This window comes from Empidonax traillii, unplaced genomic scaffold (genome assembly GCF_003031625.1).
Source record: "Empidonax traillii isolate 1590-97213 ecotype Southwest subspecies unplaced genomic scaffold, ASM303162v1 scaffold1001:size240121, whole genome shotgun sequence".
In the NCBI taxonomy this organism is placed as follows: domain Eukaryota; kingdom Metazoa; phylum Chordata; class Aves; order Passeriformes; family Tyrannidae; genus Empidonax; species Empidonax traillii.
Window position 1 is genome coordinate 99,173 of NW_020956194.1, and position 23,270 is coordinate 122,442.

A 23,270-nucleotide genomic window follows, 5' to 3' on the forward strand; every position below is an offset into this window, starting at 1 on the left:
TGCAATCAGAATTCCGCCCTGGAAAAGGCGGACATTAAAAAATGCCTGGCTTTCATCTGCCTGTGCTCTGAACACAGCAGTGCCAAAGAGGACAGGGAGGGAGGGAGGACTTTTCAAGCGGGGAGGCGGTGGAGGGACTGCGGGGCAGTTGCCAAGGCAGGTCCCCTCCCGCAGCAGCAGCAGCAGCGACACGGGCTGTGTGAGCACACACATTTAGCTCTCCAGCTACATCAGTGCCTTTTTTTTTTTTTTTTGGTAATTTAGTCTTTCTACGTGTCGAGTCAAATTTTAGGACGCGTAGACACACCAGCAATTGATCTTCCTGCATGTACCACATAAATCACATCCCACCCCGAATCCCAGTTGGAATACTGATCGTTGAGGCAGTACATATACAAATAGGCTGGAGAGTCTGTCCTCATGATTTAGTGTCACTGTCTGACCCGCAAGTCCACAACACCCCAGTCTGTTTTAAGGGCCGATTCCAGGGCTGTGTGGTGTTCTCTGAGTGGGCATTTGCTGTGGATCTCTCTCTCTGTCCCTCGCTCTTGGTCTGCTTTTATGTCAGCACCACATCTGGAAAGGAATATCGTGCAGTTCCTGTACAGATGAAGCCAAACTGTCTCCCTTTAATTTAGATTATAAGCAGTTCAGAACAGTGACTGCTTTTGCTGTGCATTCAGTCGTGCCTGTCTAGAGAGAGTCCTGACTGATGCCTGAAACTTCCAGTCTGGTTTAATTTATTAAGGAACAGATGGTGGCTGCTCCAGGATCTGAACTGAGGAATACTTAGAGAGCCAGGTTTAATGAAGGCACCAACCTAAGAGAAGTACAGAGTGCAACATCCAGCAACCTTCTGAAAAACCAACAGCGAGATGCTCTCAGAACTGAGCAATTGTAGGTCACAAATTCAGCGCTGGATTCTGTGTTTAATCTTGGTGGGAGTCACTTCAGGGTTATTGGAGTTTGTGGGTGGAGATGTTTGTGCAGAAGATAAACTACACATTTCTAAAGTGATGCAATTGGAGCAAAGTTCTTCCTAAAAGTTAAAGTAAACGAATGAGCCATCTTTTCCTATCCCCTGATACGAAAGATGGAAAATTTTAGTGGATGCTATTTTTTTTGGCCTTATGCAGAGTTGGACTTGTTTGCTGGCTTTGCACAGAGCACTTAAACCTGCAGGATGAGCACTACTTCAGTACAATTTAACACTTGACAAACAAGCAGTGCAGGTATTTAAAATACCTGAGTGTGGATTTGTAATTGCTATGGGGTGGAAAGTAAGAATAATTTGTTTCCATCATAATCCTTTGACCTACTGCTTGAGCACCAGTTCCATCCACAGCTGGTGCCGTAGTGAAAGCAAAAATGTCACTTCCAAGTGGGAGGTTCCTGCTGGGATTTTAATGCAAGGAAGGCTGGTTTGTGTTCCTGGCAGGGGAAGTGCAGGGGAGTGCTTTGTTCACTCCATCTGCGTTTAAGTGCAGGAATGCTTTTGGCTCCTGTTTCCTCCTGGTTAATATTTCACCTTCCAGTTTGTGGAATCCAAGCCAGTATCAGCTTGGACTTGGTGGTTCCTTCAGCCCCTTTTAGGCTGTTCAAGGGCTTCCCTTTCCCTTCTGTTTGCCGGTGCCAAATGTTGGTTTTCTTGGTGACATTTTGGTCAGCAAAGACGAACCTCCTCCACTTTTCTGCCACGAAATGTGAATCCAAACAGCTCTACCTGGCTGCCCTCAACCTACTGCAGGATTATGGTCACAGCTGTGGGAACCCCCCTGCTCTAGAAAGGGGAAAGTGGGGGTTTGGAGAACCAGCACCAGGGAACTGAGGCACGTGGGAAAATGTCCTTCTCAAGGAAAGCAGCTGAGAGAGGCAATTCTGGAGCCTTTACCTGAGAGTTTAAAATAGGTACTTCAAAAAATAGTCCTGGAGAATGTGCTTTTTTTTCTCCATGGTAAAATTCTTACTTTTAAGCATTCCTTTGCCCTGTGTGTTGAAATACAACAACTATTTGCAATAACGAATTCAAATCCAGAAAATAATTGTTTAAGAAGCAGTGTAGCTATTTTTTTTTCCATATGATTTTAATATAAAATGTGAAATCTGATGGTGGAGAAAATATTAGCTCTTCTAAGTAAAAACTGGTCAGTTCTCTCCTGATTAAAGGTCAACCTCTTCCTTACTTTTTAATTGCCATTTAATTTGATAAAGAAACTACTTCTGTTATATAACAGTTATTTGGGGTGTGTAGAAAATTATGTGGTATCATGTGCTTTGGTCTTTATGGCATAATCAAAGTTGTGTTTTGTTGTTTTCCACCCTTGCAGGAGTGCACTTGACATTTCATTTTTATTTTCTAATCGCATTAGTTTGGTCTTTGAAAGTGTGATGTTATTTCTGTCAATTCTGTGGTCACGGATTCACAGTTTTACTTCAATCACATCTAAGTATTGTTTAATATCTCAGCATCCCTCTTTCAGTGACTTGAAAGGGGTTGGAATTGGAATATCCTGTCTTTATGACTCTGCCCTGGGATGACATTTCATCTTTTTTTTAAAATAATTACCTTTTGTTGTTGTTGTTGTTGTTTAAACCCTTTAGCTTAAAACTTCCGTGTTTTAAATTTTCTAGATGTAGAAGGCAGACAGAATCTCAGATAACATCTTTGGATGATTTGGGTGGATTGCAGAGCATAAGCACTGGTGTTACATTTTAACCTTCCAGCTTCCTGGGTGTGACTGGAGGGGTAAAGTCGTTCTGGATAAGTTCTTTAGAGCACTGCAGCACAGGAGTATGAATGTTGTATAAATGTGTGCATTGTCATGCTTTGCACAGTGATTTATTCTGTGCTGCTTCTCAGATCCCCAGGCTGTCCTGCAGGACCTTCTTTAGAATGGTTTCTGGTACAACGAGTTCTGTGAAATAGAAGTGCTGGTTTTTTTTTCCTGTGTTCAGTGGGTGCCTTATTAAAAGCCCAAAGCAAAATTTCTGAAGTTTACCAGCGTTTTTGTCCTTCTGGCGTTCCTGCGTTGTATTTTAAAATCGAGTAGATTTCATTCATTTGACACTTTTTTCCCCCACTTTTTTACAGTGTGCCGGTCAAATAAAAGTCCCTGGGTGTGTCTGACGTGTTCAAGTGTCCATTGTGGAAGGTGAGTACTAATTTTCAGTGTGCCAATCGCTTCATCAGAGCTTTATCACTGTCCTTTCATGCTTGGCTGGGGGGGGAGGGTGGCAGTTCATTCAAAATTTCCCTGCAAGAAACCTTTCATTATCTCATTTAACACTGTCTGTTCTGCTTAAGGTGCTTCTTTGCTACCTTAGGAGAGGGCAGAGATTATACTCAGGATATGGGGGGTTGGTTGGTTTGTCTGTTTTAAAGAAAAGTGGACAGTAAATGCGATCATCACTTTTGGAACTGAGCAATTCCGTGGGTTGTTCTGAAGTTGCATCCTGTAAAAGATGTTTCTGTTGTGATATAAGATTAAGGGAATTGTTGGAAAAACCACGAGTTGGCACAGCTTGTTTGGAGAGAAGCAGCTTAGACAGAAAATAGCACAAATGTCCTGCAGTGTGGTTTGGGAACTGCAGTTACTGCCATAAAGTGGAAGAATCAGCTGCCATCAGAACTCCTTCACTCTGCACCTGCTTTGTGTGTGTGTTTGGAGAGGAAGGATTTGTCACTGCTCTTATTTGTGTGGCAGGGTAATTGCAGAAAATTTGCTGCTGCATAAAGGTTTGAGGTGCCCAAATTATTGGGATGCAGTCAGTGTTGACACTTGGACGGTATCTGAGATGTTTTCATCTGCTGGGTAACATCTGGGCCTGTGTGCTGTTATTCTGGAAAAGCATCATTAAACTTTGTCTTTTGAAGTGAATTGAATAAAGTGCAGCTTTTGTTTCCTTGCTCTGGATTGCAGTAAGTGTCACAGTTTTAATAATCTCTTATTCAGTGTTTTCAGCACCGAGCCTTTTTGGTTTTTCTCTGTTTATTAATTTATTTTATATATTTATACTTGGTGAGAGCCAGGAGAGGGGGAGATGCTTCACGTTATGTGATGGTGTGAAATAAATAGTTTGGAGTTTTTTAATAGTTACCAATCTTAAAAAAAAATTATTATTATTATTAGTGTCCACAAATGGCCTTTCTTGTGTGCAGTCAGTAGACAGTGAGTCTGTTATTTATGCTGAAGGGGAGGGGGGAATTCACCTGAGGCCCAGCCATGCATTTCTAGGTGTTAATGATTTTCAGCTCACACTTTGGGCTCTTGCAGTTGTAGTGAGGTACAGTGTAGTGTACCTTTTTTTTTTTTTTTAATTAAAGATGCTTAATTTCCACTCTTGAGCATGAAAACGCCCATTGTGTCAGCCAAAGAGCTGTAGGATTTTAGATTTCCTCTTCAGTTATGTAACCCCGAGCCCTGGAGCCCTTCAGATTCATGAACTTTGATGACTCTGAGATTAAATCCTGCTGCAGGATGGGAAGGCTGACAAGGGGTGTGCTGTGGTCTGGGGGTCAGCACAGGCACAGCAGTCACAAAAGGAGAGCTGGGTGGCTAAAAATGAGCTGCAAGGAGAGTATGTGGGAAAGCAGTTGGGTTAACTAACTGCTTTGGAGGTGAATTACCTTTTTTAATGCCTGTTTTCTTCCTTTTTTTTTTTTTTTAAGGAATGTCGATTGGCTGTTTGAAAACATAATTTTTTCTGTGTTTCTTTTAGATACGTGAATGGCCACGCCAAAAAGCATTATGAAGATGCGCAGATTCCTATGAGCAATCACAAGAAACCAGAAAAACAAGAGAAAGTTCAGCATACTGTGTGTATGGACTGCAGTAGTTACAGCACATACTGGTAAGGCTTCAAACACTGTCCTTTGACAATGTTTTTTTATACTAGAAGGTGAAAGCTTTAGGCTCTTGAGAAACATTATTTTATGTTGCACACCTCTTTGGACATTTCGTCTCTTGCTTTCCAGACCTGGCTGATGGAAACACTCTGCTTTTGCATGTGGATTGTAGCACTGGTTGGGGCTGAACTCCCACAGTCAGTTGGCTTAAACAGCAGGAACTTTCTGAAACAAGTGCTGTGTGGTTTGCAGTTGCTTCTGTTTGCTTTGGGGTGTGCTGAGACCTCACCTTTTCATTGCAAAAGCTGCTCAGTTGTAGTTCCTCCTTCCATCAGGCTGGTGAGCCTTTCACAAACCCTTGACTGGTCAGAATTCAGACAGTGCTGTAAAACCCTCCAGTTCCTGCCCAGGAGGTCTGACCTCGAGGTGTGTTTGTGTGTGTAGCTTCTGTGAGAGTTTGGGAAAGGGATGGATCCTGTTGGGAAGCAGCAGCAAGTCTCTCTGGCAAGAGTAAGGAGGAGGCACAGGAATGTGTCTTTAGGCAGCAGGATGGCCTGGGCTGAATCACCCTGGGTGTTTCTCAGAGTGAGATGAGCACTGTTCAGGGAGATTTAATGTTTATGCTGCTAATGGTGGGTTCCCCATCTTCCCAGGGAGCAAAGACTGGGAGTTTATTAAAGCAATGGGTTTTTTTGCCTTCAGCGTCTTCCATCCTCTTCACCCTTCACCAGAACTGGTGCTTCCCCATTTGCAGGTTTCCCAGGGGTGTTGTCACTTGTGCAGGATTGTGTCAGTCTCGGGGGGTGTGGCTCTGTTGATGGGTGTTTTGTTCAGATAATTGGGTGTCTTTTGTGTACTTGGCCTGGGAAAAATCTGGCTGTTGGAGTTTGGGTGTCCAGGTTTATGAGGAATACATCTGTAACAGATGTTTTTGTCCCCTGCAAGTAACATCACAGTTAGGTGATCTTCATCTGAAGAAATGTTGTTGGGAGCAACTCAGATGGTGCATGGAGCTGTAGGCATGTTAAGCACACAGGAAAGGTTTGAGTAGCTTGGTGACGCAGGGAAATTACCCTTTTATTTACACTTTATTTAAACGACCACCATTTTTGTTCTGCTCCCGTGTGAGAACAGCAGAAACCAGAACGTTTTTCTGATGGTACATATGCACAGGTTACCAGCGCTGCAGCAGCTGTGGGAAGCTAATTTCACTTTCCCAGTTAATCCTGGTAGCAACTGACTTCTGTGTTGTGGCTTTTTGCTTTGTTTGAAGTATGACCTGTCTTGTAGTCATTCTGAAGGTCATAATGTGGGGAGGGATTTTAGCAGGGTGTTTGAAGTCTGGATTGTATCTCATTATGACAAATAGCACGCCCAACTTGCTGAGGCTTGATGAGTAAACAGCAGCGAGTCCCAGCACCCTGCTGAGCTTATCCCAAAGCCGCTGTGGGCTCTGGGAAATGCTGACAGCAAACTGGGGGCTGGGGGATCTGTTGCTGCAACAAACTGTGCTTGTGAGGAGCAGGTAGCCGTGCACTGGGGAGTGTGTGGGGCAGGACAGATGGGAGGCAGTTCAGCTGGAGGTGTCTGCTCTGCTGCAGTCCCAAGTCAAGGGCTGAGTCATCTGTGGATGAACTGGAACTAATCAAAGTGAACTGTGCCTTGGGGAGCGCCTGTGGTGGGTAATTCACCAGCAGGTTGGAACTCCTGTGTGGATGTGAAGCTCTGCAAGGTTCAGAAGCGGTTTCTCTTTGCTTTCCTTGGGGATATTTCGGTTTTTCCCACGTGACCAGAGAAAGACACCTGAGTTTGTTCCTGCACCCAGCTGGAATGAGCTTGGCTGTGTGCAGGTGGAGCAGGAGACACTGAAACCAACTTCTGCCCCTTCATTTCAGACAGGGAAATAGTAGTTCTTGCCAGTTAAAGCAAAGAGCTGGGTGAATCTGAGCTTCTGTGGAGAATGAATTTGGCAATGCTGTTTGTCAGCTTCAGTGCAGACATGACTGCAGTAGACACTGCTTGTTTATGCAATGATGTTCCTTTTGAGTAAACTTGTATGTGAAGATTAATATTTTATGCTGGCAGTGTGGGCTGCCTCAGTAGTTTGAAAGTCAGGAAAACACCATCCTAAGACTCAGTTGAATTTTACTTCTACTGTAAAAATAATGGTGATATTTTGATGCAGTGCTGGCTGTTGTGTTTTTTATTTGCAGTTTAGTTTACTGCACAGAGCTGAGGAGAATACTCTTGTTCCATTTTTATCCTGTGGATCCCAATAACTGTCCTGTTATAGGACAGTTACTGGGAGAGGGTATATATATATATATATATATATATATTTTATATATATATATATCTCCCAATACAGTCCTGTAAGTGCATTTCAGGTGGAAGTGCAGGTGTATGTGTTTTCTTTTACAGGATGACAAGCTTTCAGCATAGCTTTGAAAGGAAAAGTGTTGCAATTCTGGTGGGGCAGTAGTTAATTTTTAATAATTTTTTTTTTTTTAATCTGAGAGGAGGTTTTTATTGTATTTATGAATTTGGTAATATTTTGAAAAATACAGGCGTGCTTGAACCATGGAGGGTTCTGATATTTGTTCTATGTCTTCCTGTTCACCTGCTCCATCTTCACAGTGGAAAAGTCGAGAGAATGTTAATATTTTATTCATTATGACAGAATCTCTTCTTGATTCTTGGGTCCCTTTGGTGGGTGCAACACTAAACCCTCAGACTAAATTACATTCAAGACCTTCCCTGCTGAGAAAAACAGAGTCCTGAATTCCACTTTTTGGAGGTAATCAGCCTTTCAGTCAGTTCTGAAGTACCAAACACAAAGAGTTTACAAGAAGTACAGATCTTTTTTGTCTCCAGACTCTGGTGTTTAGTGGGCTAGCGGGTTTTTTGTGCATGAGAGGTAAAGTGATCCGTGTAGGAACCCTGCTCTCCTGAAAGAGGACTCTTGTAAATTTGTTTCTCTGTGCACAGACAGTTGGCACAGAAGAAGAAAGGCTGCCCTGTTTATGTATTTGCATAATATGTTTCCTGTGCTCATTTAATCCCAGACAGAGTGTGCAGGTCAGATTTCTTACCCATTTAGTCTCCTTGTTATCCCTTAAAGGGGCACAGTTATGTGTGTGTGTGTGTGTTCCTGGCTGATGGAAAAATAAGTAACTGTTGAAAAAAAATTCTTTTCTAGTCTTTCTTTTTGTGATGCTGTTTCTATTTAAAAAGCAGACCAGACTTACTGTGCTGGTGCATGAGCATCAGAAAATGAGATTACTTAGTCCTAATATTTTGCATTCTACAGTCAGTGACAGTCAAAGAGAGAGTAAAAAGCCTTTTATCCAGACAGCAACACTTTGAGTTCTTAGTTTACTCACAGAAAATGTCAGCAGAAGTAAAGAAACTTGGGCTTTTTTCCTGTTTGCTGCCCTGTAATTCCTCCAGTGCAGTGAGGGCCTTCAGGCCCAGGCTGAGGTTGTGCAGCCCAGGGAAGGGGCAGCACCAGCATTCCCAGCAGACCCTCTGCAAGGTGTAGGATTGGTTCTGCCCCGTTGCTGTGGAAGCACACTGAGGAACTGCTGGGTGCAAAAAAGGGAGGTTGTTTCTTTGGGATAATCTCGAGGATCACAAATTGAACATCTGTTTTGAGTGGCACCTTCACAGGTAGGATGTGATTGCTCAACAATTTAGCTCTAAGGTGTGTGGGCTTAGCAAATTGAAGTTACTAAAACATAAACTACTGCTTACTCTGTTTACTGGGTTTATCCGAAATAGATTCATGGCAGTGCTGTTATTTCAGGTAGTAGTGCTGAGTCCTCAGTGTTGCAAGAGAGGTAGTTTAATAAACTTGCTCATTGAAAAGACAAATAGAAGAAGCTTGTCTTAATTTTAAGTAAATCTTCCAATTACTTTCCCACTGTTGCGAGGTCCCTGACATTTACTGATGTATTTAGTTTTATTCTTCCACCTTGGGGAAGGTGCTAAACTAACCTGTGAAAATAGGCTTAGTGTGATCTTTAGGGCATGGTCCTGCATTCAGCAGCAGGACCTTTCTTTACTTTGTCAACTCTGTATCCTCCTCAAGAATTTAGTGTTTGAATTAACACCAGCAATACTGCAGATTTGTGCAACAAGGAGTGTTGCAGATTCCAGCTGTGCCTCGAGTCAGTAGCTTGATTAAATTAGGAAGCAAGGGTGGATCTGCTCCAGCAGGAGTAACCTGAGGTGACCATGGTGTATTTGAGTTGCTCTTGTGCCAAAGAGACGTGGATACAGCTCTGATATTAAACATTTCCAAAGGCAGTTTTCTTCACAGGACCAAGTTCAGTTGCCTGCCACAGTTTTAAGCAGCAGTTTGATGCTTCACAGCAAGGGCTGACTAACAGTGGGAGCTGAGCTCCCTTCGTGGGGCGTGGGGAAGGGAGGCCATGACAAGTGTCTGCTCCCTTTTTGTCCCAGTGCTTCCAGCAGAGCTGGGGCAGCGTTAACTCTTCTCTTACCCCGCTGTTTCTCGTGGCAGGCTGCAGGTTATGAGGTGGCTGGGCTGGCTCTTGGCTAACCCTGCCCTGCTGGGCCAGGGATGTGCAACTCCTGCTGCCAACCTCCCTTGGGGAGCTGCTCAGGCCTCTTGCTGTGGATCCTTACTGACTGCAGCATTTGGTGCCTTGGTTTGAAGGGATTTTTGTCCTTCCTTTCCTTCCCTCTCTGCTGCCCCACTCCTGTATGTGGAGGTCATCTTTCCTTCAGGAATGGAATACTGGAGGATCTTTAAGGTCCCTTCCAACCCAAACCATTCCGTGCTTCATTGTATGCTTCCTTCTCTGATTCTGTGACAAGAATTCTGTCACTCTAGGACCTCTATTCCTTCTTTTTGTGAGGGCAAGAAATGCAAAGGCTGTAAAATACAGCAAAGCAGCAGAAGTTGGTGCCATCTGGTAGCAATGACAGTTTGCTGTACTGTCCTTTCTTCAGTGTGGGGTGTGCTTTGGGACTTCACGTGTCAGCAGAACACTGAAATAAGGTGTGTGGGGTTTTCCAGAGCCTCCCTCCCTCCCCCTTTTAGCAGTGTCTGTGACCTTGGCCTTTGTAATAAATTATAACGAACGTTTTTGCCGCTTGGGAAAGGCGAGTTCCTTGTGGAACGTTACAGGATTGCAGACTTTTGTAACCCTCGCAGTTTTGAGTTGATTTCACTTCTTTACATTTGTCTTGAGGGATCAGCTTTGCTCTGTTTTTCAGCTCAGTTACTGACTTTTGCACACTTACCCTGAAAAAGCTCAAAGTACTGCCAGAAGTTTTGTCGTAAGAGTGTCTGTATAGAAACTAAAGAGCCACTGGTGTTTGTGGTTAAAGCACGAGGTGGAAGTTGCCACAGACTGCTGGCCCAGCTCTGGAAAACTCCCACAATCTCTTAGTTCATCTTCCCTAATAGCACAAACTTGGATGTTGCGTATCTGCTGAGCACTTCAGGTTTCAGTGCTGGCTTTACAGTGTTGAAGTAGTTAAAAAAATCAATAAAACCTTCTGTATTCTCTTTATTGGGTGCCAGTTGATCTTTTCTGATAAATTCATACTGATGCTGCTTTTGGTTCCAGCGAGTTTTTGTTGAGCTGCAGTTCTGCCTTGAGGCAGGCAGTGCCTCGTGCTTCTGATTGCTAATAAAGAACTGAACTGGAAATAAAAATATGCAGTAAGGTGGTACCTGTACCCTTTTTTTGCTGCGGGGTAGTTCCTGGAGGGAACCAGGCTGGGTGTGTGGGTGTTGTGCTGCCCAGTTCCCCTCAGAATCTCTCCTGGCTCACTCCAGTGCTTCCCACACTCAGGCTGGTGTGGTTTGAAGATCCCTCACGACTGTTTTTCTTGCAGTTATCGCTGTGATGACTTTGTAGTCAACGATACCAAGCTGGGCCTGGTACAGAAGGTCAGGGAGCACCTACAGAACTTGGAAAAGTGAGTAGCTCCTTTGCATCCAGACTGCTTTGGGTGGACTTGTAGTACCGATATTTCTGTTTTATATGTGTATATGTACCTAACATGTATGTTTTGGTGCTGCTGTGTGTGGGGGACACTGTGTATGTTTAAATAACCTTCTCATCACTGAGAAGCAGGAGGTGCAGAACAAATGGATTTGGCTGATCTCATATGTCTTGTGTCTCACGTGGTAAATCTTGCAGAAGCAGCATGTGATGAAACAGGAATTTAGATATCAGTGAACTGTCTTCCCAGCTAGACAATAATTAGTCTTTTTCCATTTAAATGGGAGAGATTTTTCAGAACAGAACAGAAATAGGTTTGTCAAAAAAGCAGAGTTAAGTTTTTTTTATCAGAGAAATTGAAGTGAAAACAGAGGTGGAATTAGTCTTCGTATTAATTATATAGTTTGGTTTGCAAACTAAAAGATCATTTTATTATATATTTTCATTCTTTTCCACTGTCTTTTGGTGACCTTCTCAGGTGTATAATGAGATGTAAAGATGGTAAAGGGTAATGAGAAGTGCACATTAGTATTTTGGAAATGACCAGGAGATGGATCTTTTTGGGAGGTAAATGATACTGTGGGGGCTTCCATTCTGTGTAATGACAGTTTTTGAATGTTTGGAGGGCTTTCTAATTAAAAAAAAACAACCAAAACAACAACAAACCAAACAAAAAAACTCCCCAAACTAAAAAAAAAACCCCACCCAAAAATCCAGCCAAAACAACGTAACTGAAGCTTGGAACAAGTTTTGGTTTCACTATTAGATGGCAGAGAAATCATCAACTCAAATAATCGAGGGGCCCCAAATTTCCAGTGATGTGCAAGAGAGTAATTGTTCTTGTCACTTAGTGTTACACAAATGTTATAACCTCATGTGTTTTTATTTGAGTGAGAGAAGTCGGCTGTAACACAGAAGTGTGTTTTGGATTTTTGGGAACTTAATTTTGTCCTGGTTTTCTTGAAGTTGTCTTCCTGATGGTTCTTCTGACAGAAGCATTTTTTGGAAAATTCTGTGTGAATTATTTCTTTGGTGAAGGGAAAAGATCAATATTTTAGGTGACAAGTAGCCTGCTGATAAGGCCACTCTTCAGGGCACGTTGTGTGGTGGATTATGTGCCTGGGCTGCACTCAGGAGGCTGCAGCCTATTTTAAGGCTCTGAAGAGCATTAAATTGGGAGGCTGTTTGCTGTCAGGGACAACTGATGGCAGATGGAATCACTGTGTTAAACATGAGGCTCATTGTCTGCTGCCCATTTCACACAATGCTCTGGTTTTATGTTAAATAACCACCTTTAATTACTTTCCAACAGTTCGGCCTTTACATCAGACAGACATAGGAAAAGAAAACTGTTGGAAAACTCATCTCTGAACAGCAAGTTATTAAAAGTAAATGTAAGTATGACAGCTTCAGTACAGTGAGTTTGAGGGGTTTTAGAAGCCTGTTGGGGATCATAGTTGGCCTAGACTTGGAATGCTTACAGTCACCCACATTTGCTTGGTGCACTTTGCCTTTCTCATCTTCTGACCACACACCCAGAAGAGCCCCTTCACACAAAAACGGGTTTGATACTCTGCTGCATTTCTGTTTCTTTTTTATTTTTTTCTTCAAAGTTCAGAAGAAGCAGATACACTCTTTTGGGAGGGGGGGGATAAGAGTGAGTGTTGGGAAAAAGGATAAAATTGTAACGATTTTATTGAAGAGCTTGGTAAAAGTTGCTTTCAAAAGAAACTGTGGGCTAATCTGAAAGCTTTTCTTCTTCTCATTGCATCTTCCTGGGGCTCAGGGCAGCGATGGCACCAAAGGGAGCTGCAGTAAAAGCTGCCTTCAACCAGGGAATAATTCACTGATAACAAAGAGAAGCTGCTCCTGAGAGGAGTGTGAATGGAAAGAAGGGGGTGGGCTGGCAGCAAAGCAGTCAGCTGCTGTTTTGCAAACACTGGAGGGGTTTAGTTAGTTTAAAAAATGCAGTACCCACAGTCAGTTTAGGGTTCTCTGGGTGTGCTGTCCCTGCTTCCTGTACTGCAGGGATTGAGGAAGCCTAGGAGGAACGAACAGTGGGGGGTTCTTTCTGTGTGTCTGGAAAACTCCAAGCCACTCAAAACCAGAAGAAAAATCCTAGGCAGCAGAGAAGACAGAATTAGAAAGCGTGAACTAAATGCTGCCTTTATTCTTAGTCTGTGCTGTGTTCCCAGTTTTGTTAATGCTGAATATTGCCTGGGAGAACAGATTATCTTTTCAGTGTTGGCACGTGGGATCCTTACCTAGCAAAGGTGGGCACTGCTGGGCATTGATGCTGTGCTGGGTCACTCTGGGCAGGAGTGAGAGAAGAATATGCTGAGGACACTGTGGTGTTTGCACTGGGAGATACAACTACTAAAAGAGTGTCAGCTTTTAAACTGTGTGAGAACAATGAAAAATGTGAGGCCCCAAAATGTGAGGAGCTTTCAGTGTGAATATTTTGTAGACGATGGAGCGTGTCCAAGTGTTGCAGATTCAAGAGCCATCAATGCAGCATTGCCCACATTTCTCCTCCCTGCCCACCCTGAAGATTATTTGACAAAAAGCAAGCCCATCTGTGGGTGACATTGTTCTGGACTGTAAATGGTGGATATTTTGCTCCTCTTCATTCAACACGTCGCTTTTTCTTTGCACAGTCTAACTTGACTGTTTGTTTCTCAGATAAATGCTATTGTCTTGTCTTTTTAAAACCCTCCTGGCCACCACAGAACCCCACTGAGACTCAAACTAGTGCTGGTGACTTAAAAACAACCTGGAGGCAGCCACACTGCGCATGTTAGATGTGGGAATAGATGGATGAGGATCGGTGTTCTCATTTTTTAAAGGCACTGCAGGGAAATTGCCGTCTATTAGAGTGTGAATATTGAACATATATACACACAAATCCTTGGCAGGAAGACCCTGTGATTAACTCTGTGCTGTCCTATTCTAGATTTATTTGCACAGGGGAAGGTGTAGCGTAGGTTTCTGTTGATAGAAGCGAGTAAGAAATAGGTTTCACGTCAAGGTGGAACTTCAGGGTAGTTTGAGCTGGTGAGGTGGTTGCTTTGTGTTTGGAACTGCACTCAGGGTAGTTGGTGGTTGTCCAGATGTGCCCTTAAACTGCCTTGCTCTCCTTTCCAGGGAAGCACCACTGCCCTGTGTGCCACCGGCCTGCGGAACCTGGGGAACACGTGTTTCATGAACGCCATCCTGCAGTCCCTCAGGTACTGCACGGCCCTGTCCTGGGGGGCAGCATTCCAGAGGAAACCTGTCTGCAACGCCTGCCATCACCTCAGCAGAACAGCAGGCTGCCCTGCACTGCTCAGGCTGTTGAAATACAGTGGTGTTTACGGTCTCTGGGAAAGCAGAGACAGTCTTTGAGGATGGGTTGGATGGAAGTGGGCAGGAGAACAGCTGGACTGAGCTGTTATTCATTTCATCGCTGCCAGGACCAACTGGTCATGGTATCTCCTAGTCAGAGCAGAGCCAATCTGTAATTATTTTAGGTAGCTGGGATGACAGTGATGTTTACAGATCTGCCCAGTTACTCACAGAAGATGAGTGTTTGCTACAGTATTTCTTGTGTCTTGAACTGCTCCTGATTGCTATCCTTTATCACGGCATGGAGTTGTGTTTCTGCAGTTCAAAGAACAGGCTCCAGAATACACAACATTGTCTTTTTTCTCTGCCCTTGAAGGATTTCATTCATATTTCCTTTTTTTTTTCCTAGTAACATTCAGCAGTTCTGCTGTTACTTCAAAGAGTTGCCTGCGGTGGAGCTGAGGAATGGGAAGACGGCGGGGCGGCGAACTTACCACACCAGGAGCCAGGGGGACAACAATGTGTAAGCTCTGTGTGCTGGGCAGGAAACAGCCTGGCCAGCACAGCCACCACACACTTCTGATGGTGCACAATTCACAGGCATCACGGTCACAGGAAAATCACTGTCTGTGCACAGAAAGAAACTTGGATCCCTTGCAGTTGCTGTTCAGGGTCTGGTGCTGCAGGGAGGGCAGGCAGATACATCACGGAGCTCTGGAGTGTGACTGCACTTTAGTAACCTTCAGAAGTGCTGGTTGGATGTGCTCCAGACATTGTGCTACTTAATTCCAGCTAAAATATGGTCATGGGGATGTGACTGCAAGTCAACATGCTGCTACTACTACAAAAAAAAAAAAATAATTAGAAGTGATTCACAATCCGTGGCTTGTTAAGAGTGTTAAAGGAATGATGTTAGCAGAGTCTGCACTAAAATGGCAAAAGGTAGAGAGATTTCCATCTGAAATGTAGTTTTCTGCCTATGTGTCTCTCCAACATTATGGGTGGGAATTTGGACATGAAATCTTTGAAGGTGCTGGAAAGGGTATTTTCCCAGTCACTCCAGTCTAAACCAAGCTAATGTTTGATACTGGTACCACTGAGTGAGTAAACCTCCAAGGGTTGTAACACAGACCCACATTAAACACCAGCTTTTCTTTTGTTTCCAGTTCACTGGTGGAAGAATTCAGAAAGACACTCTGTGCTTTATGGCAAGGAAGCCAAACTGCGTTTAGTCCGGAGTCCTTATTTTACGTCGTTTGGAAAATAATGCCAAATTTTAGGTAAGTTTGGAAAGAAAAAAAAAAAAAACCACACCAAAACCCAATATTCCTGATTGCAAACTTGTATTGCTGGTGTCCTACTCTAAAATGGGCTGCATCTGCTTTGGAAAGGGTCTTTGCTTGGATCTGCAGTTTTGTGTCCCATCAGTAGTGCTCGCTTTTCTTCCTGCCCTTCTGCCACAGGCTACGTGGATGGAGCAATGTCAGAGAGGACAGACATCTGAAATAAGAAATAGCAGCAGTTGTAGCTTTGAGCCAGTGCTCCAGAGGGTGAAAGAATCAAGATAATGCCTGGTAGTAAGTGCCAAGTGCAGGGTGTTGACAGAACCCAGCTTGGCTGCAATAAGAAAGTGATGTGGTCAGATTAAAAAAGATACAGCACCTACAGACCTAAATGCAAACACACTGGCTGAAACTTCCTTGATTCTCTCAAAATACTGTAGTTATCAGCTGGACATGAAATGAGGGCCATGAGAGAAGAATCCTGTGCATAAAATAAACCTTTTGTGCCCCTACTGACAAAGCAGACAATAACAAGAAAGGGGAAAGGTTACCAAAGTAAATCGAAATATCGTTCCTCTCCAAGGTCTCCCTGTCCTGGCCCCTGAACCTCTTTCAAAGGAGCACTGAAAGCTGTTAGGATATATTGTGCTGAAGGTAAGTTGCTCCATGTTCTCGGGTAGTGAAGATGTTCTGTTCTCTGTTGTACCTCCAGCAGTGCTGAAAAGATGCTGTGACCACACCTGCTCAGCGAGTAACCTGAGTAACACAGCCCTGTTTATTCTGCTCTCCACACTCCCACTTATGTTCCACTTGGCTGATGAGAATCAAGGAAGTTTATTACCAGTAGTTGCAAGCAGTGACCAAATCATTACAGGCAAACAGAGATCACCCATGATGTCCTTGACCAGTTTCCCTGTATTACAGTCTTCACTATAATTCCTGTTAGAGTAAGGGAGGAACCAGTTCATTAAAGTTCCTCAAGCAAATTTTCAGCACTGTGGGTTCTATCACAGCTTTTAAAAGTGCTGTTCGTTGGGGTTCTCCCTCTTCCCTTTTTATTCCCAGTTTTCTGGGAGCACGTCCATGATTAATGGATAAGGGAACTCATAAAATCAAACTGGAGAAAGAGAGTCAGCTGCTTAGCAGGTGCCCACTTCCACGTGATCCAGGGGGAAAGATCTGAATTTGTTCAGTGCTTAATTGCACCTTGTAAAAGCTCACGATGCTACCATCCCAGTTCTGCCTTGTGCACTTCTTGGGAGACTGGGAGAAGCCAGAAGGAAAGATCCAGTAGCACGTTAGCAGCAAACCAACCACTTTGGCATGTGCTTTTGAAGCCTGGAGTGAGGGGGCAGGGAGGAGGAAACAGCTGGAAATGTGGTTGTTTCAAAGAGATTTCAGCTGCCTTGAAGGACTGTGAGTGCTGCTGCCCTCCCTGCCCCTCTGTGCCCTGCTCTGTTTTCCTGGTGACTGTCCCTGTTTATCTTCTCTCCTCTTGCCAGTGGGAAAAAGAGTGTTGGAGGTGGGCTTGAGTTGAGTTGCTCCAGGTGGATGGAGATCAGTGTTGTTGCACAGACAGTCAGAGAAACTGTGCTTTTTGCTGAAGGGCTTGAAGATGACAGTTAATTCTAAACACTGCGATGTCCACATCATCCTGTCCTTTTAAAGAGCTGTAATCTGTACTTAAACTTTTTAACCAATCCAAAGAATTTTCCATCTATAATTAGCATACTTGTGTGCAAGTATAAATACATGCACCAGGAGCACAGCCAGCCACGTGGAATGATTCCAGAGGTTTATTTCTTCCAACATGTTGCAGAGCAAGTGTGCCACGTACTTTAGAGTTCTTTTGTGAGAAATTCAGTGTCCAAAATGTGTCTGAAGCAAAGACTCTCCATAAATTTAATCTTCAGCTGTTTTAATGTGGTTGTGAAGATATCTGTGATCAGTAAACCAAGCAAATCCTGTGTTACCTCAGCAGCTTCAAAACTGTGCAGAATTAATGTGCAGCTTTGCAGAATTCGGTGTCACTACTTTGTTTCAACAAATGTGTAATTGTTTGTGCAACTCTGGGGGAGTGAGTCCTGGGTTTGGCCTGCTGAAGCACAGCAGTGTTCCTGTGTGCCGGTTTTTTTTTCCGTTGTCAAAGTTAGGCAGTGCTGCCCATGTGTCTCAGGGTGCTGTAAGATTTCCATGCACACTCACTGATTTATTTGAAAGCTGCTGGTTTGGCAGAAAGCATCACTGTAAATCCTGCAGGGTGAAAAGGCTTTATTTTATTTTCCACAGGGTGTACCTGTGTCCTTCCCTGAGCACACCAGCCTCGCATTGCCCAGGGTCTGTTCTGGTTCCTCTCCAGCTCTGGGTGCCCTGCCATGAGTATCATCACAGGCATTTTTCCCCTCCCCTGAGCACTGGCATAAAAAAACCCATTTGTTTTTCTCTCCCAGACATTCCTTTGTGACAATTACTGCCAATACTTAGGTGGAGTAGTGAGGGGGAAAAGGGGAGGGGAGGCCTGATAAAACAGCCTCAAAGAATGGACAAGAGGAGGAGGCAAGGCCAGTCCTGCTCTGCAGGGATTTGGGTAGCTCGGCCTACAATGGCTTGCACATAATTATGTCAGTGCTGCACAAAGCTGTCACTGTTTCTATGGATGCTTTCCTGCTTTGTCTCAGTGTACAGCTTAATGGCAAATGAACAGCAGTTGTTTGTTGAGTTTGATGCATGATTTAGCTTAAATAACTGTAAAGGCACGTTTCCCCCCGATGGCTTCTCTGTTCTCCTCCGTAAGTGTTGGTGGTGGTGAGATAATGGTGGTGGAGCAGCGTTGCTGCTGAGGACAGGGCCCATCTGAGGCTGGAGCCCCATCCTCCCGATTCCAAATGCTCCAGAGGTGCTCTGAATGCCCCACCATTACCTCCCTCCCAGCAAATTGTGTGAGTTATGCAGGGGAGGTGTGCAATTCTGAGCATCAGGCTACAGAGCTCACCACAGAAAAAATGGTGCTCTTGTCTTAATTATTTCAGATTTCATGGTGTTACTGAAAAATGCTTGTGGAAAACAAACCCTGAGATCAAATTCCTGCCTTTGGTGGGGAGGGGAACAAACAGGCAAGCAAACACTGGGACCTGCTAGAGCGAGTGGGATCAGCTGCTGAATGAAAACCACTCACAAATCTGACTCTGAATCCTACATGAATAATACATATGTAGTTGTACCTTTCTTTTGACTCTTACCAGGTTTGAGAATACAATCTATTGACCATAATTGGTGGCACATTGAGAGCAGGGAGAAACAGTGCAGCGTGTGAGTGGGATTCCTGTGAATCAGCTGTGTGAATCAAATGTAGTCAGTGACAAAGCAAGTGGAGGGGGAGTCACTGTTACATCCTGTACTTTTATTAACATGATTCAGTCCTGGGGTGCTGCTGGCTCGGGCTGGGCCTAATGTGTTATGTTAGTCCAATTCCTGAGCAAAGGGAGGTGTCTGCTGCTCCCTGTTGTTTTCTCTTCCTATCCAAAATGCATATTCTTAAATGTTCCCCCCTCCTCAAAAAGAGATGAGCAGAGAGCGTGAGCTGCAAAGGACCAGAACCAGTTTGTGCAGACATTGCTGTGCTTTCCACAGGCTGCCTGGAGAACCTTCTGGTTACAAATCACGTGTGTAAATTCTGCTCAGGAGGAGTGAACGGCCAAAGGTTTCCTGAGCCTGGTGCTGTGTGTCACCAGCAGAGCTGTTTTGTGATGATGTTGCTGTTGTCCCTTCTCTCCCCAGGGGGTACCAGCAGCAGGATGCCCACGAGTTCATGCGTTACCTTCTGGACCATCTCCACCTGGAGCTCCAGGGCGGCTTCAACGGCGTCTCTCGCTCAGTAATTCTGCAAGAGAATTCCAGCCTGTCTGCAAGCAACAAGTGTTGCATGTGAGGAGGGGCCTTTAATTTCCTCAAAGCCTTAATTAATGCCTTTGCACGTGGGGTGGCCCTGAACTTTCCAGTCTGGGTTCCTTGTTTTGAGTTTTACAGGTGCCTCTGTAATTTAAGAATTGCGAAGCTGCAGGTTATGAAGGGTGAGCATCTGTGGGATCTGTGTCCTTTCAAAGGGAAGTGTCTCAGATCAGCAATTTCCAAAGGTGTCAGTGAGCACACAGGCTAAGTTGTTAAGGCATTTTAATAATAAGGGTGATGGATGCCCTGCATGTTACAGGAGCAAAAAAAAGATGGTGAAGTGTTTGGATATTTGACTGGAGCAAAGCTCCTGGATTAAGGACTGAGCAATGCAGTCACAGTTTGCAGTCAGTTTTCCTGCACATGATCTTGCTGTATTTGCATTATCACTTGACAGTTAAAGCTGCTGCTTTTTTTTCTGGGTAGTTTTGATTTTCATGTTACTGTGTACCTTAACAGAGGGGTCATTTTTGTCTTTCACTCCTCTCTCTGTACCTCTCAAAATACTGTTGTGTCTGAATTGTGTCCCAGCTGTGTTTGCTCTCAGATTCAGTCACAGACAGAAAACCTTTTAATTTGCTTCAGGAAGGAATGTTAAGTCAGTTCAGCCTGAACATTTGGTCCTTGATCCCCTACATAAAACTTGAGGGAGTTTTCCCTTGCTGTGCTGATGGGGACACAGCGAGCAGGCCTGAGAGAGGCAGGATTTTTTAGGGGCTTCATTAGGCAAAGCCTGGAGTTCAGACTGAGCTCTTCACTGCGTTTATGTTGTGTTATTTGATGCTTAAAAACCCCACAGAAGAATCTTAAAATGTTTGTAGAACTGACATGTGTTTGAAAACACCGAAAGCATTTTGCATGGCAAAATCCAGGGAGAATTTAAACTTTGTTCACCTCTTTACTCTGCATTTGCCTCGAGAGTGGCTGTGGAGATGCAGGGTGAGGTGGAGTCAGCCGTGTTCTGCTGAGGGCAAAGTAAGGTCACATCCACTCGAACACCTGCAGTAAAGTAATAAATGTGCTGCAAACTCTCTCCTTGCGTGCACCAGTGTGTCTGAGGAGCCTTTTCCTCCTGCTCAGGCAGCTTTCAGATGAATTGTATATGTGTAGGTGGGGTGCAGGTCAGGAGCACAGGGTTCTGCAGGCCTGTAGTGTCAGATCTACCAGCACAATCCAGCAAGGTCAGCAGTTGTTTAATAACCTAACTAACTTAAATTTTGTTTGGGTTTTTTTCAGTTGGATTATGAGAAGCAGGCCCATTACATAACCTGCTAAAAAAATGAAGTAGGAGAGCAGTGAAAGCTTAGAGAGCAATGATGATGGTATTGCACATTGTTTTTCATGTCTTAATGCAGCTTGAGCTGTCCCTGGCAGTGAAGTGCAGAAATGTGCCCCCAAGAATTCAGAAGTACTTGTAACTGAGTGTCAAACTGAACCAAAAATAGGCTTGACCTACCTCTAGGAGGGAAGAAATTTTATTTCAGATACAGTTTTATTTACAGTGTCAAAATACTGTACCTGTGTGATCATCAGGTAGAGCTCCGCTGGAGAAATGCAGCCACCTGGGGTATTGCACCACAGAAAAGGCTGAGCATCTGCTTAGAGCACACGCAGCTCACCCTTTCTTTAGCTGCAAGGTGAAGCAGAAATTGTGTAGCCACTAAATAGCTGTTGTGTAGCCACTAAATGCTTGCAGTGGGTGCCCCCAGTCCCTGCTGCCCACGGACAGACAGCTCAGCCCAGCAGTGGGAGGTGTAAACACGTACCAGGCACGGGAAGTTGAGCTCAGACATTGGGACTGACTGTACCTCTCTGATGTGGTTTTGTCCAGAAATGGAGCATCTACTGTTGTCACAGCCATTTTTGGAGGCATCCTTCAAAATGAAGTCAACTGCCTAATATGTGGGACTGAATCTAGAAAGTTCGACCCATTCCTAGGTAAGGTGCCTCTTGCTTCCAAAATACCCCGTGACAGAGGGCAGGAAATAAATCTGGGGCTTGTAGATATATGTAGATGTCACAGGACTGAACCAGAGTTTCAGCCTGGAAAGACCTGACGTTGTTTTATTCACATTTCATTCATTTCTATTTTAATCTTTGCTTTTCCAGACCTTTCCCTAGATATTCCAAGTCAGTTCAGAAACAAACGTTCTAAAAACCAAGAAAGTGGACCAATGTGCACGCTACGAGGTAAGGGAGCCTGGCCAGGGGAGTCATCACCAGAGCGTACTCAGAGGGCTGGGAGGTGCCAAAATAATTTTCCCTGAAGGCCTTACCCCAGTCACTGTGTGTTGACATCGTGCTCTGATGGCCTGGGGCCTGGGAGCGCTTCAGGAGGTCACTTCAATTTGCAGCAGAGGTTTTTCTCTCTCTAGTCAGAGTATTTCTGATGCATCTCCCCTGCAGTGTGGGCGTTGCCAAGGCTCAGCAGCACCAGCCCTTGCCCACAGGAGGGATGATGGCTCTTGGGGGTTCTGCTTGTTAAACAACAAATGCAGTGCAGCAGCTTGGGCAGCAGTGCTCTTACTGACCCTCCACAGGATGGTAATTTCTACAGATGTGTCAGTGTGCTTGCTGCAGATTGTGAAATACTGATACTGCCTCTCTTCATTTCATATCTAAACCAAACCACCTTCCAGAGTTGAACATGCTTCTTTAAGAAGTCAGTCGGCTTTCTTTGAAACCAGCTGTGCTTAATGTTGGGCAGAAGTTTGTTTGAAAAAGAGAGATTTTTGTGAATGCCTTTTTTTTTTTTTTTCTCTTAAACTACTTACAGGTGTTTTCAGGAACAACATGGCATTGTATTCAAACCCCTTAGTGCACAGGTGGATATTACTAGAGTGACTGCAGCCCATGCTCAGCTGTGTTGCTGTATTAGTTGTATTTCATGTTACAAAAATAGCTCGATGTCATCTTCAATCAGGTTTCTTGATGGGGTTGTGTTCAGTGCTTTTGTGTCTTGCTCTTTTTCAGATTGTCTTCGCAGTTTTACAGACCTGGAGGAACTTGATGAGACAGAGCTGTACATGTGTCACAAATGCAAAAAGAAACAGAAGTCCACCAAAAAATTCTGGATTCAGAAACTACCAAAGGTTTGTGTAGGCACGAAAAGTAACGGTGTGTGACCGTGTGCCAAGGGAAATTATGGCTCAGGCAGCACCTGGCCCTGCCAGGCTGCTGCAGGGCCTGAGTCCATCCCTTCCTGTGACACTGCCTTCCCTCCCTGTGCCCTGCAGGTGCTATGCTTACACTTGAAACGCTTTCACTGGACAGCATATCTGAGAAACAAGGTCGATACATATGTTGAGTTTCCCTTACGAGGCCTAGACATGAAATGCTACTTGTTAGAGGTAAGGAGGCTCACCAGCACTCCCTGCACGGTTTTGTTACAAATTTTACATTTATTACAAGTGACAGTAGGTGCTCTGGAGATCTGAAGAGTTTTTTTGTTTTTCCAACCACAGCCTGAAAACAGTGGCCCAGAAAGTTGCCTGTATGACCTCGTGGCTGTGGTTGTGCATCATGGCTCAGGGTGAGTACTGGAGCTGTGCTGGCACAGACCTTCTCCCACTCAAGTACATGCAGAGTTAATGAAGGGGTTTCTGTCCCTAGAGAAGGTATTTTAACTGCTGGAAATGAAATAAGCAGTAATTTATGAACTGGCATGGAACTAAATTTAGATTACCTTCAGATGGCTCTGTGCAGTTACTGCTGTGAATGCCCACGGGCACTCCTTGGGGTTAATGACTTGTAGCGTGAGGTGGAATGAAAACAGAAAAACCAAGAGAATGAATCAGGGGGCCTTTCAGAAGGTGATGTCTCATGTTGAAATTCTTAGTACAAACCAGAAAGTGCACGTGCACTTGGGCTAAAGAAGAGTGTGTGTGT

At 44.3% G+C, this 23,270-nt stretch overlaps 1 protein-coding gene across 1 annotated transcript in view; it reads left to right on the forward strand.

Annotated features, from left to right (window-relative positions):
• Window positions 1-23,270, forward strand: part of USP3 (ubiquitin specific peptidase 3) — a 33,499-nt gene that overhangs the window by 9,020 nt on the left and 1,209 nt on the right. The window contains exons 2-14 of the mRNA XM_027903944.1: window positions 3,092-3,152; window positions 4,720-4,851; window positions 10,718-10,801; window positions 12,140-12,221; window positions 13,972-14,054; window positions 14,561-14,674; window positions 15,318-15,431; window positions 19,212-19,358; window positions 21,214-21,320; window positions 21,492-21,572; window positions 22,356-22,474; window positions 22,619-22,732; window positions 22,847-22,914. Coding sequence (XP_027759745.1) covers window positions 3,092-3,152; window positions 4,720-4,851; window positions 10,718-10,801; window positions 12,140-12,221; window positions 13,972-14,054; window positions 14,561-14,674; window positions 15,318-15,431; window positions 19,212-19,358; window positions 21,214-21,320; window positions 21,492-21,572; window positions 22,356-22,474; window positions 22,619-22,732; window positions 22,847-22,914 — 1,306 coding nt within the window. The remainder of the gene's footprint in view (window positions 1-3,091; window positions 3,153-4,719; window positions 4,852-10,717; window positions 10,802-12,139; window positions 12,222-13,971; window positions 14,055-14,560; window positions 14,675-15,317; window positions 15,432-19,211; window positions 19,359-21,213; window positions 21,321-21,491; window positions 21,573-22,355; window positions 22,475-22,618; window positions 22,733-22,846; window positions 22,915-23,270) is intronic.